Here is a 13,621-nt window from a genome sequence, read left to right as displayed (position 1 = left end):
CAGATATAATATGCACTCCAGATCTTGGGAATTGATGCTCAGGGCCAGGAATCATGTCTGTGCTACAAGGATTTGGTTCTGTCACCAACCCTCCAGTGCTCCAGGGACACTCCCCACCCTCTCTGGGCAATCTGTCCCAGTGCTCCTTTACAGGCTGAGGGTGAACCTTTCCCCTGGAAGCGTGGAACTTCCCGTGCCCCAGATTCTCTCTGTTTCCTCCTGTCCCATTTTTGGGCACCACCAAGCCGAGCCCGGTCCATCCTCTGACCCCACCCACCAACCCTGGGCGGATCAGCTCTGCCCCTGACCCCAGGGGGCGTTCAGCCTTTCCCTGGTGCTCCCAGCCGCTCTTGGCAGCCCAAAGCTCTGCAGGCTCCTGTGGAAACCCAGGGCATTGGGAATGTTTCTCTGTCTGCTCTGGGGTGTCCTGACCCCCAGGGGAGCACTGACCTTGACACTCATTCATAGAAAAAGTTTCCTCGACTTCAAGGTAGACTAGAATCCACAAAAGTGTGAAATAGATTATAGAGAGCAGTGTAGGTGCATCACTTGGGTGAGAAATTTGGGTTTTGGGATTTTTAGTGTGTTGTACATGGAAGCAAGATGGAGGGCACAGGGTGTTGTCTTGAGTTTCTTCTCTGTGCTTCTTCTTCCTTCTTCTTCATGGGTTTGGGTGATGTTTTGTAATTGGACAGAAAAGTCCACATTGTGGACTCTTTAAGATCAGTTATGTGATACATGTTATACAATAATTTGTGCTAAAGGAAATTAAAACCACAGCATTGTAGCCATGATATTTCATGAAAAATCCTTTCCTTAGGATTTTTCCTCCTGAGAAGCTGAGAGGCCTCAGGAACAAAATGTAAACAATGATTGTCTGCTGCTGTGGAATGCAGCAGGTGGATCTGGGATTGGTCTCATGTGGTTGTTTTAATTAATGGCCAATCACAGTCCAGCTGTCCAGGCTGTCTCAGTCAGAGACAAACCTTTGTTATTAATTCCTTTTCTATTCTTAGCCAGCCTTCTGATGAAATCCTTCCTTCTATTCTTTTAGTATAGTTTTTAATATAATATATACCATAAAATAATAAATCAGTCTTCTGAACATGGAGTCAATTTTTTTGTCTCTTCCCTCATCCTGGGATTCCTGTGATCACCATCACACAGCATCTTGTGTACCAAGCCAGTGTCAGACAAATAAAGAATGGAGATTCAAACACCAGGAGGACACTGTCTCCAGGGTTGTATATTTCAAGGGATTTTTTTCATCTGACAAGACCCCAGCAGGAGGCATTTGATAGGCATCATCAGAAGTCTATGCCAGGAAGTTTTCACCTGACAGGATTCCAGGAATTATCCACTGGTTCCGGGAAACCCGTCAGCAAAAAAGAAAGACTATGATAATATGCTAAAATATGCTAAAGAAGAGCCCCTTCCAGAACCCTGTATAAAACAGATCCCTTTGGAATGACATTTTGGAGACCCACAGGGGATTTGGTGCAATAGAGACCAAATCCTGAGTCTCCCCAACACTGATCCCCCAGCTCAGAGTCAACTTGTGGCTTTTTCCAAATTTATACTTTGATAATTTAATAAATTTCCTTACTTATTAAATTAGAGTATTCATTTATAACAAGTTATTAGGTTAGAAAGGAAAATAATCTAGGTGTCAGCTCTTAATTGGATGGTTTAGTCTTAAAAGACCTTGTAACAAGATAGTTAGCCATTTTGTGCCTTCTGCTAAAAAGCTGCCAAACTCATGGTTGTGAGACTGTTTTACTGATAAGAAATAATAAACACTTGAGTCCGAACACCAATTACTGTCTCAAGTGCCTTCAACCCAAACCCCAAAAAAACCAACAACTGATACCCGCACAGGCTCCCTCCGGCCTTTTGGGATCGCATCCCTGGAACCGGGACGGCCCCGCCGGCGGCCCAGCCCGCTCCAGGGCGCGGCCCCCACACCTCGCCCCGCTCCATCGCTGCTGTCCGGCCCCTGCTCACCCTCTGGGTCCCGCTCGATCCCTCTGGATCCCGCTCGATCCCGCTGGATCCCGCTCGATCCCGCCGATCTCTCTGGATCCCGCCGATCCCGCTCCGTTTCCAGGGACGCCGCGCGCCGCCGCTCCCGCCGCCCATTGGCCGTTGCGCGGCAACCGACTCCGCCCGCCCCGCCGTCGCGCTTCTCTGACGTCATCTGTCCGCGCCGGAGCCAGCCGTGCTATGGCGGAGGTGAAGGTGAAGCCGGAGGTGCCCGATCCTATGGACATCGAGAGCAGGTGCTGCGGGCGCCCGCAGGCAGGCATGGAGGCTGCCGGCCGGGGTTACCTGTGTGGAGGCCACGAAGGACGGGTTTTGGGGCTGGGGGGCAGCAGGCGTGGCGGGGCTTTGTCGTTCAAGGCCTGAGGGGGGTGGTTCGACGCTCGAGTGTTAATGAGGAAACAGATGGTGAAGGAGAGCGTTGTTTGGGACACTGAGAGTTTCGTGCTGGGAGGTGCTTAGAGGGCAGTGGGGGTTGGGTCAGGTCACTTCCGGCTGTCACGGAGTTTTTCTGGTCTTGGAAAGGGAAATGGTGCACAGGTGCCGAGCTGCCTGAAGAAGCAATTGATGGATACTTTTCCCCCGAGTTGTTCTTGTCACTCTCTTCCATCCTGACTCCAGTGCTGTTTGGATTTGGGTTTGGATGCAGCAGAACACGAGTTTTAAAGCTGCTTCTCTCCTCCTGCAGGATCCTTGAGCTGTGCCACCAGTTCCCCCATGGCATCACGGACCAGGTGATCCAGAATGACATGCCTCACATGGAAGCCCAGCAGAGAGCTGTGGCCATCAACAGGCTGCTCTCCATGGTAAGGACAGCCCACCTTCCTCATCTTCCTCAGCACATACATAACCACGAGGCCCATTAGGGATGGGGAGTTAATTGGCTGTAGAGAAAAGGAGGGATGGGAGCCCGTGCTCTCATAGGTGAGAGGGTTCCCTAAACCCCCCCCACTGAATCCCAAGCTTGTGGATTGCTCTGAAGGCACACAGGAACCTGCCAAATCTGTAAGAACCAAGGCTGTAACTGCAGGAAAGGATCAGCTGGCGATGAGAGTGTGAATGTTAATTAATGCTGTTGTACACACTTACACCCTTAGGCTTGTCCAGTTGCTTTCCTCTTCCAAAGAGGAAATAAGGACTTTGCCTGGCCACCAGCATGCACAGCGGAACAATCTCTTTGTGTATGTGAGAGATGCCAGTAATTTGCTTCTAAGAGTCATTGCCCATCAAAGTTGGCAGCTCTCCAGTGATGGCCACTTAGGAAAAAGTAGAATTTGCTGCTGGAACTTGGAATTGTTCCAGAGCTCCACCGTGGTTTCTGCGTTGCCGTGCAAATGAGTGCTTCGGTGGAAACTGAGAGCAAAGTGTACAAGAACTGGATGTCCCTTGCACCATGTGAAAGTCAGGAGAAATAATAGGAATTGTGGGAAGGGTCAGGAACTGTTTGTTATTTCTGATAGCTGATGATAAGTGGAAATTTGTCAGGGGGAAAAAAAATATCCTCAAGGTTGTTACTGTTTCCAGTGGTTAGAAATGTTAGTTTTCATTTTTCTTTATTTAGTTGACATTAAACAAGGTTTTTATTTTAGAATATTCTTCTAAAACACCTTCTGAAGCAAGCTGTTTGAAGGAAGGTAAATGCATTGTGTGTCCATCTCTCCTAGGGGCAGCTGGACCTTCTGAGGAGCAGTGCAGGTCTCCTGTACAGGATCAAAGATTCCCAAAATGCAAGGTGAGCCTGTGTCTGCTGGGGAAGTATGCTTGGAACACAATTCTTGTTTAAAACAAATAAAACTTCTTTTGAATTTTGGACCTTTCAAAAATCCTGATGTCTGTCTTGTTTGGCAGTAAAATGAAAGGTTCTGACAATCAAGAGAAGCTGGTTTACCAAATCATAGAGGATGCAGGCAACAAAGGTACTTCAGATTATCATTGTGAATGTACTAACTCTGTTTGCTTATGGGACCATTCCTGTCCAAAGTCACAAATGCTTGCCCAGACAATACAAATACAAAATCAAATGCCCCATACCTGCTTGTTTTCCCCCAATCCCTTCTGTCTGTGCCTTCCCTTTTGCTGGGACTGTCAGGCAAGCAATCCAAGCAGTGTTCTGACTTTTGGTTGGTGTGTATGGAAACAAATGGTTTCTTTTATTTATTTCTTTTCACTTCTCTGTTTTTTAACAGGTATTTGGAGCAGGGACATTAGGTACAAAAGTAATCTGCCTTTAACAGAGATCAACAAGATACTGAAAAACTTGGAAAGCAAGAAATTAATTAAAGCAGTTAAATCTGTGGCAGTGAGTACTTTATGATTTTTTAAAACAATTTCAAACATCTGCTGCATGCTTAGTATGCTTTTAACAGGGGCCTGGGGGCAGAGAAACCTAATTTTGCCTCCAGCTTGCTCTTTGACTGTGCACCAGTGGTTGACTCTCTGCCTTTAGTGTGCAGGTTTGAGGTGCAACAGATACTGGGTCCACAGGTCAGCTTCTTACTGTCTGTCTTCAGTTACCTGGTTCTCACTGGGTCTGGTAAAGCAGGTGGGCATAGAGAAGTTGGACATAGCAAAGCAGTAGCTTTTTTGTGTTCATGTGAAAGATGCTGGCTTCATCTGGTCTTCCAACACTATGTTATAAAATGATTAGGAATTGAAATGGGTTGATCTTCTCTTTATCTCTGTGTTACCTGAGGGTCAAACAGGCCGAGGATAGCTGGAGTCAGGTATAGGAGTAATAAACCTCTTTTGCAGATTATGTGCTTATATGTTCCTTCCTTCTGAAGGCAGGGATATGTTGTTGAGAGCTGTACATTTCCCTCCCCCAGGCATCCAAGAAGAAGGTCTATATGCTGTACAACCTGCAGCCCGACCGCTCTGTCACTGGAGGGGCCTGGTACAGTGACCAGGACTTCGAGTCTGAGTTTGTGGAAGTGTTAAATCAACAGTGTTTCAAGTTTCTGCAGAGCAAGGTGAGTGCCAAAGTCACCTGCCAGGTGCCAGGCAAGGCTTAGGTTTTCCATAAGTGTTGGCCATTATTGCAGCTAGATTGGCATATCCCTACTGGACTATTATTTTTGTCACCGTAGATGTAATGGTGTTGTATTTAATGATGGATATTTTTACACCCTAGACAAGAGGGCCTTTTATCTCTGAGGTCCAATGACAAACTGTCCTAGGTGACCCAAAATTGTGTATTCCATATCTTCTGTGTGCCAGCCTGCCCAAGAGTATTACCATCCCTAAGACCCAGCAACCTGGGAAAAGGGAACTTGTGTGTTTTATCCTGGAAGGGAGGGATGCAGGATCCCTTTAAAAATGGAAACGGACAGAAGGGGAATGCCTTTGTTCTCCCTGGGTGCCCGAGGGGATTGTCTGGAGCAGGTCTTCAAGTCATACCTGATGGGAAAAATGCCAATCACTTGTTTTTAAAATTTTAAAAGTTTAATAGTAATAAAATGGTTATAGAAATAGTAATAAAATGAGAGTAATAAAAATTTGGACAATTAGGATTAGGACTATATGAGACAAGAGAAACAAAGAGTTACAGACAGTCCGGGTACCTCTTTCTGGGCAGCATAAGCCCGAAAAGAAAAAGGACCCACATTAACAGAGGATTAACCCTTAAAAGCAACAGCCTGTTGCATATTCATACACCTCATCCATGATGCATAAATTCCATTCAAACACAGGATTCTGTCTGGGCAGTGTCAGCTTCTTCCTCTGAATCCTGACAGCATCTTCAGAGCTGAGCAAGGCAGGAAGAAGTTCATTTGTTCTGATAGTGGAGCAATAAATTCTCTTTCTCTGAAAGATTTAGGTGTCCTGTGGCTGCTATCTCAGTGGTAGTCCTTTCTTTAAAAAAGTATCTTACACAGCACAGTTTCTATTTTAACTTTATGTTATAACCTAAAACTATATTTAACACACTACTTAGGAGAATTAATACAGCATAACTTTCTAACACAACACATATAATATTCATTTAAATATTTGCGAAAAGCCAATCATAAAATATGCATTTTTCATACCCAAGAAGCTGCATTTTACAGTCCAGACCTGCTCCAGAGGGAATTTTGCAATACCTTTTCCAGCTGAGGAGCAGTCAGATACTGTCTCCACAATTTTGCAGCCACCTGCCATTTGTTTGTTGAGAAGGAGGCAGACCTGCAATTTGCCAGGAAGTTTTTTCCAGCGTTTTTGGCAGCATTGGAGCCTTTTGGCCAAAAGTTGTTTGTCTAGATTTTGTTTTGTCTGTGTCCCCCTCTGATTGTTGTTTGTGGAAGCTCTGGAACCATGGAAGATGTTAGCTTTTATTTGATATTTTTTTCCCTTCTGACTTCTCCCATTTTGTCTATTTATTGGTGGAAGGAGATTGGTTAAAACTAAAGAGGAGATAACTAATTTTGGAGTCTCCACCCCATATAATTGTCGTAAACTAAGACACAAACCAGGCAGCAAAGGACCAAAAAATCTAGGAAAAGTCACTGTGGTTTCTGCAGAACACCTCATTTCTGAGAGGGTGTAAGGCAGCAGTCAGTCAGGTAGCTCTGCCTAGAACACATTTGTCCCTGGTCTGAATTGTCCCTGGTTCATTAAATATGTCTGCAGATTCTAGCACTTGTCTATTCCATTACAATATGTTTTTAATTGGCTCTAGGTACAGCAGAAACTTTTTTTTGTCAACAAAAGTCCAAATTCTGGTATTCTTTCATATTAATCTGAATTACAGTGTAAATTTTGTGTCATTTATTATAAAATTATATTTGATTGTGCACCGCATTGTCTCACATAGACCAGTTTTAAGAATGTGGCTTTAAATGCCAAACATGTCCCAGAAATGGAAAACAAGTTTTGTTTCTGAGTCTGCCTGAAACTGACCCACAAAGGAGGCTCTTGACAGTGAGTGCTGACTCTAACCAACCTTTGCTTTTTCTCAGGCAGAGGCAGCTCGAGACAGCAAACAGAACCCCATGATACAGAGGAACAGCTCGTTTGCCTCATCCCACGAGGTGTGGAAATACATCTGTGAACTGGGCATCAGTAAGGTCAGAACAGATTCATCTCACTGCTGTTCAAATTGTCAGTGCATGAGTAGCTCTAGGAGCTGGCTACTGCAAACTTGCTGAAGGTCTCTTAAGTGTCTTAGCACCTCACAGCTTGTGTAGTGGAGGTGAGCTTTGTGGCTTCATTACTTTTTGAGGAGGGTCATTGATACTGCCTGGCATACCAGAATAGCTTGTGCATGTGGGTTTTCAATAATGTGTAAAAGAATTAGCATTTACATCCTTCTTAACTGTCTCAGCTGCTTTAGATTTCATCATTTCTCTTAAGTTTACATATGCACTTCAAGGAATTTTAGGGGAGTGAAAAAAAGAAGGGGAAAAATACTCCACCATTACTGGTCACCATCAACAAGTACATCTTTAGCAGTCTTGTCTTTTTGTTCTTTCACAATTGTTTTCCTGCAAAACTGGAACTGTATTTTGCTAGGCTGATGGAGACACCTCAGGTGCACAGGGAAGTTCTTTTTGGTAAGCCCAAGACTAGTGCAAATCTGAAATGCTCAGGAGGTAGGAGGTATTAGTATTTGCTTTTCTTTTTGCATCTGCACAGCTCCATAAAGTTCCTAGTGGGACTGGTGTCTTTTTCCGGACTAGGTTAGAACTCTATGGATTTGTTACTCATGGTGTTTCCTCCTTGCAGGACTCACTGGCACACATCTTTCCTAACATCTATTTCACAAATTGTTTCTTAGGTAGAGTTGTCAATGGAAGACATTGAGACCATTTTGAACACTCTGATCTATGATGGCAAAGTGGAGATGACCATTATTGCTGCCAAGGAGGGAACAGTGGGCAGCGTGGATGGGCAGATGAGGCTGTACAGAGCTGTCAGTCCTCTCATCCAGCCCACTGGATTGGTCAGGACACCCTGTGGACTCTGCCCTGTGAGTAACTAATTCTGTGTATCATTAGTGGTGCATGCAGCTCTTGTACACAGGCCTGCAGTGGCCAGATGGCACATGGCAAGTTCTGCCCATGAGTCAGCCTCAGGGTAAGCCAGCCATGCTTAAAACCTGAATGTGAGGCCTTAGCTGTGGTGTAACAGGTTCTGGTTTTGGTCTGAACACCTGCTCTGCCAGGTGTTCCCCATTTCCAGCCTGTCTCTTTACTGGACTCTATGTGAAAGGATGCTGTCAAGTGTAGCCTGTTCCAAATTATGTTATTATATTTCTGATCTCAGGTTTGCATGTATTTTTACCAAGGTAAATTATTTCTGTCTAGCTTTTGGTCTCTCCTCTCTGGACTGTGAACTAGTTTGTAGGTAAAACTTATCAGCATGTCCCTTTGGGGTGGGTTCTGTTTTTCTCTTCTCCCTCAGAGCTGCCATAAAACTTCCTAGGTTTTGGCCTCTGTTGAACTAATGCTGATCTACTGGGAAAGAAGCAGTAAACATGGGAGCATGTTACACACAGCAAGCACCATCCAACTGGAAGCAATTACTCCTCTGACCCAGGGCTTTCTTTTCCAGGTTTTTGATGATTGTCATGAAGGTGGTGAGATTTCTCCATCAAACTGTATTTATATGACAGAATGGTTGGAGTTTTAAAGTGAAAGGAAACTGTAAACTGGATTAATCCTTCACAGCCAAAGTGAGAAATCAGCTTGCTTTTTTTAAAAGCGGACTTCTAAATTTGTAAGCAACTTCAGGACATGGAGTGACAAACCAGCCATGGTATCAGTTGTGTGAACTATCCTGGGAGTGGCCTGGAAGTGGAGTCAGTGCTGAAGATCAAGGCTGAAGTGGAAATGTAGATCCATTCTTCAATCAAAAGTGGAGATGGCAACTAAGGTGGTTAATAAAATGGATTTCTAAGCAACAGTTCAAAATAAAGTTCAAACGAGGTTGAGACATTTTAGTCTTAACATTTATCAGACCCTCGCAGCTGATCAGAAAAACTTGTAACAAGTGGTACCAAGAATGAGATCCCAAATTTTGCTTTCAGATTAATGCTACTGATGGATGTTTAAGTTCTAAAGCTGACACTTTTCTCCCACAATAGATTCCATCTAATTGAAGACTATGAATCTGATGTGGGAAAGATTCTATGTCAAACAGACACTGAATATGTCAAACACTTACTGGTTCTTTATTGTGTGCATATATGAATATTTCTTTATTATCTTTCTTACCTGCTTATTTATCATTAAACCCATATTTCTTATCTACATCTGTGCTTCATTTCCTGTATTGCTGCCTTCTGTATTTATTCCTTCATCATCAAATTTTTTTCTGGTGGTGTTTTCTGCAGCCGTGTGACATACATGGATGTCTCCGCTGAAATTTTGAGTAGAGGTGTTCTGGGAAGGTATGTTTTCCACAAGAGAAAGGGTTCCTCTGGCCTGCTGATACAGAGAAAATTTTTATAGATTCCAGCATCCTGAGTGGCAGAGGGCTGGAGTTGACACTAGGAGGCAAGGTGGAGTGCACAGGGGCTGTGCACAGACAGGCTGGCCCCTGCACCGCTTGCTGCCTGTGGCTTCAGCTGCCTCTGGCCAGGCTGAATCTCCACAATTACTCAATATCTTCACAATGGTCTCCCAGCACTGGGGTGCAATCAGGGGGTCAAGCACAACACAGGGCTTGTTGCATCTGGCTATTTTCAAATGTGCCTGGCTCAAACTAAGCCCTCAGGACACTGTGTTGGGAGGGTGCTGGGAAAGCACCTCTGTGGCTGTTAGCAGCGTCCTGGGTAACCTAACAGAGGGTTAACATAGATTTTGGAACAGTTTACCTCAAGGGTAAGAGATTTTACATCAGCATTTTCAATACTGTCCAGGAGTTTGCACTTTCTAAAAGCAGTCTGGATCACATATGAAAGTGATCCATTCAAATCTTGCTGGATTTCCATTTTCCTTTCTTACAGAGTGGATGGAGGACAGAGGCTAATGAGGGTGCTGTACAAAGAATAAAAAAACTTCCCATGGTTCCTGTCCCATGCAGGGAGGGTATGGATGCAGAGAGCAAGGCTCCTTGTGTGGAAGCAGTTAGGTGTGTACTGGAGCAAACAATGAGCACTGATAAGCTGCTGGCAAGTCCATGGAAGGGCTCTGATCGTCCCAATGAGGTGAGCACTGCCAGCAGGCTCTCCTTTTGCTGCAGTGTTGTCTCCAGGTGAAAGGGATGCAAATCTCTACAGAGGCAGAAGGGCTCCAAGGAAAGAGATGTGGGAGTGAAATGATTGGAGCTTTGTTCTTCCTCTGCCCCCTTTAACCACTCAGCACAGAGAAGCCAAGGGGAAAACCTCTTCCCTGGAAGGAGCCTTGGATCAGACATCCTTTATTCCACCCAAGGTAATTTCTTTGAGATGTGGGGCTGGGGTAGTCTTTGTCTTCCTGTCTTCAAAGGGGACCTGACACAATGGGGTCCTGAGCCTGCTGCTGCTGCAGAGATAATACAATGTTTGTGCTCCACTGCAGCTAGGAGATAACTTCCAGGGAAACAATGGGGATTTATCATGCAGGTATGTCACTTTATGCTCTATAATCACATTCATTGGCTATAAGAAAAAGGAGAGAAAGCTTCTCCTCAGTGAACAGCTTTAAGAAGTAGATAGATGGTTTATTAAGCTCTTGAAATTTTGGCATTGGGTTTATCTGGCTGAGATGACCTTTATGGTATCTGAAAGTTCTTAGCATTGAAGCTGTAACAAGTCTTCTCAGATCTGGGGAAAAGTGCCTATAAGGGAAAGTAATTTCAATTTAGTTTGTTACAGATAGCAATCTGTCTTATCTACTTCTATTGAATCAGAGGAATGATCTTTCTGTCACTCTGGCTCTTCATGAACCTGGCTGATCTATCAGCCTGACATTCTTATCTGAAAAGGGAGTAAATACTAAAAGGTAGCATTAATAGTGTCCTGAGTTTTGTCAGTCTTCTCCTTGGCAAATCTGTTCCTATTCCAAACTGGTATGAAATGTAATGTTTTGAGGAAGCTACTACAGTAGCTCCAGTATTCAATATGAAAACACATGTAGAAAGCTGAATTATCCCTTAAAACATGAATGACAAATAGGAAGCATGATCATGTGATTTATTTTCACAAGCCTCATGCAAGACGTCAGAGTTCAGCTGCTGCAGGACCATGAGATCCCTCCTGAGCTGGAGAGAGCTCATCTTTGTTTTCATGAGCCCTGATCCTGCTGTCAACCCACGAGCCTCTTTTGACTGGTTGCCTCACTAGTAGCAGCCAACTGTCCAAAGGCAAGCTGGAGGGTGGGCACACCCACATGCCACACGGAATCGAGTGCAAAATTGCGTTTTAATTCCAAGACAAACATTGACTATGGCAGCTGGCTGCACTGAGAACTGACAGTGTGCAGCTGGCAGGTATTGCCTGGCATGTGTAGCCTTTACACTCCAAAGTTTAAAACATGAGCACGAATGGCAAACCTGAAGCTTTGGTAGTGAAAACATTTTCCCTGTGGCTGAGTGGCTGTTTAGTTTTTTCCTGGGTTTGGTTGTTTGGCTGCAGGTTTTGTATTTTTACTTTGATGGTAACTGATCCGTTGGAGGTGTGATGGGCAATTGTTGTTCCTCTGGTGCTCTTAGAGCACCATCTCCTGTCTCTTCCTGGGATGGCTCCAACAGGGAACAAGCTCGGTCTTAAGCCATACTAGTTTCTTTTTTGCCTCCACATGCAGAGCAGATTTTGGGAAGAAACTGTAGTGAGTGGAGACAACTGGGTATCCTATTGTTGCTAAACACCTGATGCTTTGAAACAGGGTACAGACACATCAAACAGAGCTGTCCTCTGCCACACACAGACCACCATTCCCTCCTCTTGCTCTGCTTGGCTGGGACTTTCTGCCATTTCACCTGTGAGAAATGTACGGCTAGGCCCTCCTCAGCCACACTGAGCCCAGCTTAACTTGCAGCCTGGAGGAGATTAAAAGGTAAGGTGACAACCTCCACAGGTGGTGTCCAAATTCTCATTGGAAATATTCACTTCCATGATGAGAAAGTTGGTCATTGCACTTTGCTCACTCTTCAGGAGGTCTTCTGGGGAATGGGGAGGACAGGAACCAGAGCTCAAAGCTCTCTTCTCTTTCAGCTGTTAAACACAAACCAGGTTGGGGCTTGCATAGGCAGCCTGTGGTGTTCTCCTTTTTCCCACTTTTTGAGCAAGCTTGTGCTTCTTTCAGGAAATGCTTTTGGGAAAGCTTTTATTTGGGTTATTTGTTCCACAGACACACAGCTTTAGGATTGTGCTCCTCTTCCAAACTGCTTTGGTTCAACCCAGCAGGCCAGTAAACACCACACAGGTGATCCCTTACTTCCTCCCCAGTGGGATGGGAGATACAAGTGTAAAAAAAAATATAAAGCTTGTAGGTTCAGATGAAGACAGTTTAACAGGGTGGAAAAGGAAGGGAAAATAATGGTAAGAGATATAGAAATCATGTCATGAACAATACAGCTGCTCCTCCTCTGCCGACCATTGCCCAAGGAGTGCCAGAGCAGTGGGCTGGAAACCAGCAGCCAATTCTCCCCAGTTTTATTGTTCAGCATATGATAAGGAATAAGGAATATCCCTTGAGCCACAGGGGATCAGTTGTCCCCTTCCAAATTATTGTGCAGCCCCAGCTTCCTGGCTGGCAGGAAGAACCTGAAAAATCCTTGACTTAGCATAAGAATTGCTCAGCAAGAACTAAATTATCAGGGTGTTATTAACATCTTCCTAATCCTAAACTAAATAATGCAGCACTAGACCAGCTCTGAGGGAAGAAAATTAACTCTGTAAGTTGAAAGCAGGACACAAACTCACAATAGTTGCTCTATAGTTTCGTTACTCTAATGTTTGTAAAGGGGTGCATTGTGGCCTTGAAGCCCTGGGTCCTGGTAAGACTCTTTGCTGTTGAGATGTGGCAGTGGGAGGAGGATGTAAACAAGAAGGCAACTTCAGAAAAGCAGATTTGCTTTTCCTCCTACTTGGAGAGCCAGTCCTGGGCTGAGAATGTTAGTCCTACGCCTGACAATGTTAGCAATACTAGCAATTTGAATTTTACACACTTTAGCATACATACATCAGTAGTATGCTTCTACTTTTTTATTCCTACTGTATTTGGGATGTCAGGAAGCTGGGAAGGCAAAACTAATGTTCACCTCAGACAATATTTCATTTTGCTTTGTTTTGGACCTGGAACTGTACTCTGCATATTCCAAACACAGATTTCTGTTGCATTTAAAAGAAAGAAAACAGGAAAAAAACAACCCACCAAAAACCCAGAGCTGGACATGGGTGAGCAGACTTGATCACAGGGCAATAATTTCCTTTAAGCAATGGTGGAGCAGTGCTCACATGGAAGTCTGGGGGATATTTGTAAGCTGACCACTGCATGAATGTAAGGCAAACACTGAAACTATCAGAAGCAGATTGAGGTATTCCACTGCAATGCCTGTGCACCTCGAATATGTGTGAAAGTCGGCAGGATTCAGGAATGGATTTGCATCCATGCATTCAGATAGGACAAGTACCACTTGCATGGCATCACACAAAGCTGCAGGGGAAGATTCCTGTCTT

General features: G+C 44.5%; 1 protein-coding gene across 1 annotated transcript; it reads left to right on the top strand.

Moving 5' to 3' along the window:
- Positions 1-2,198: 2,198 nt before the first annotated feature.
- Positions 2,199-9,229, top strand: POLR3F (RNA polymerase III subunit F). Its single transcript, XM_084203653.1, has 9 exons — positions 2,199-2,279; positions 2,729-2,846; positions 3,705-3,772; positions 3,889-3,956; positions 4,227-4,339; positions 4,866-5,009; positions 6,978-7,085; positions 7,796-7,987; positions 8,572-9,229. The coding sequence occupies exons 1-9, from the start codon at positions 2,224-2,226 to the stop codon at positions 8,647-8,649; spliced, it is 945 nt and encodes a 314-aa protein (XP_084059779.1). The 5' UTR covers positions 2,199-2,223; the 3' UTR covers positions 8,650-9,229.
- Positions 9,230-13,621: the final 4,392 nt, after the last annotated feature.

The sequence above is a fragment of the Fringilla coelebs genome, assembly GCF_963513975.1.
Source record: "Fringilla coelebs genome assembly, chromosome: 3".
Classification (NCBI taxonomy): domain Eukaryota; kingdom Metazoa; phylum Chordata; class Aves; order Passeriformes; family Fringillidae; genus Fringilla; species Fringilla coelebs.
This window is presented reverse-complemented; position numbering and strand designations above follow the sequence as displayed.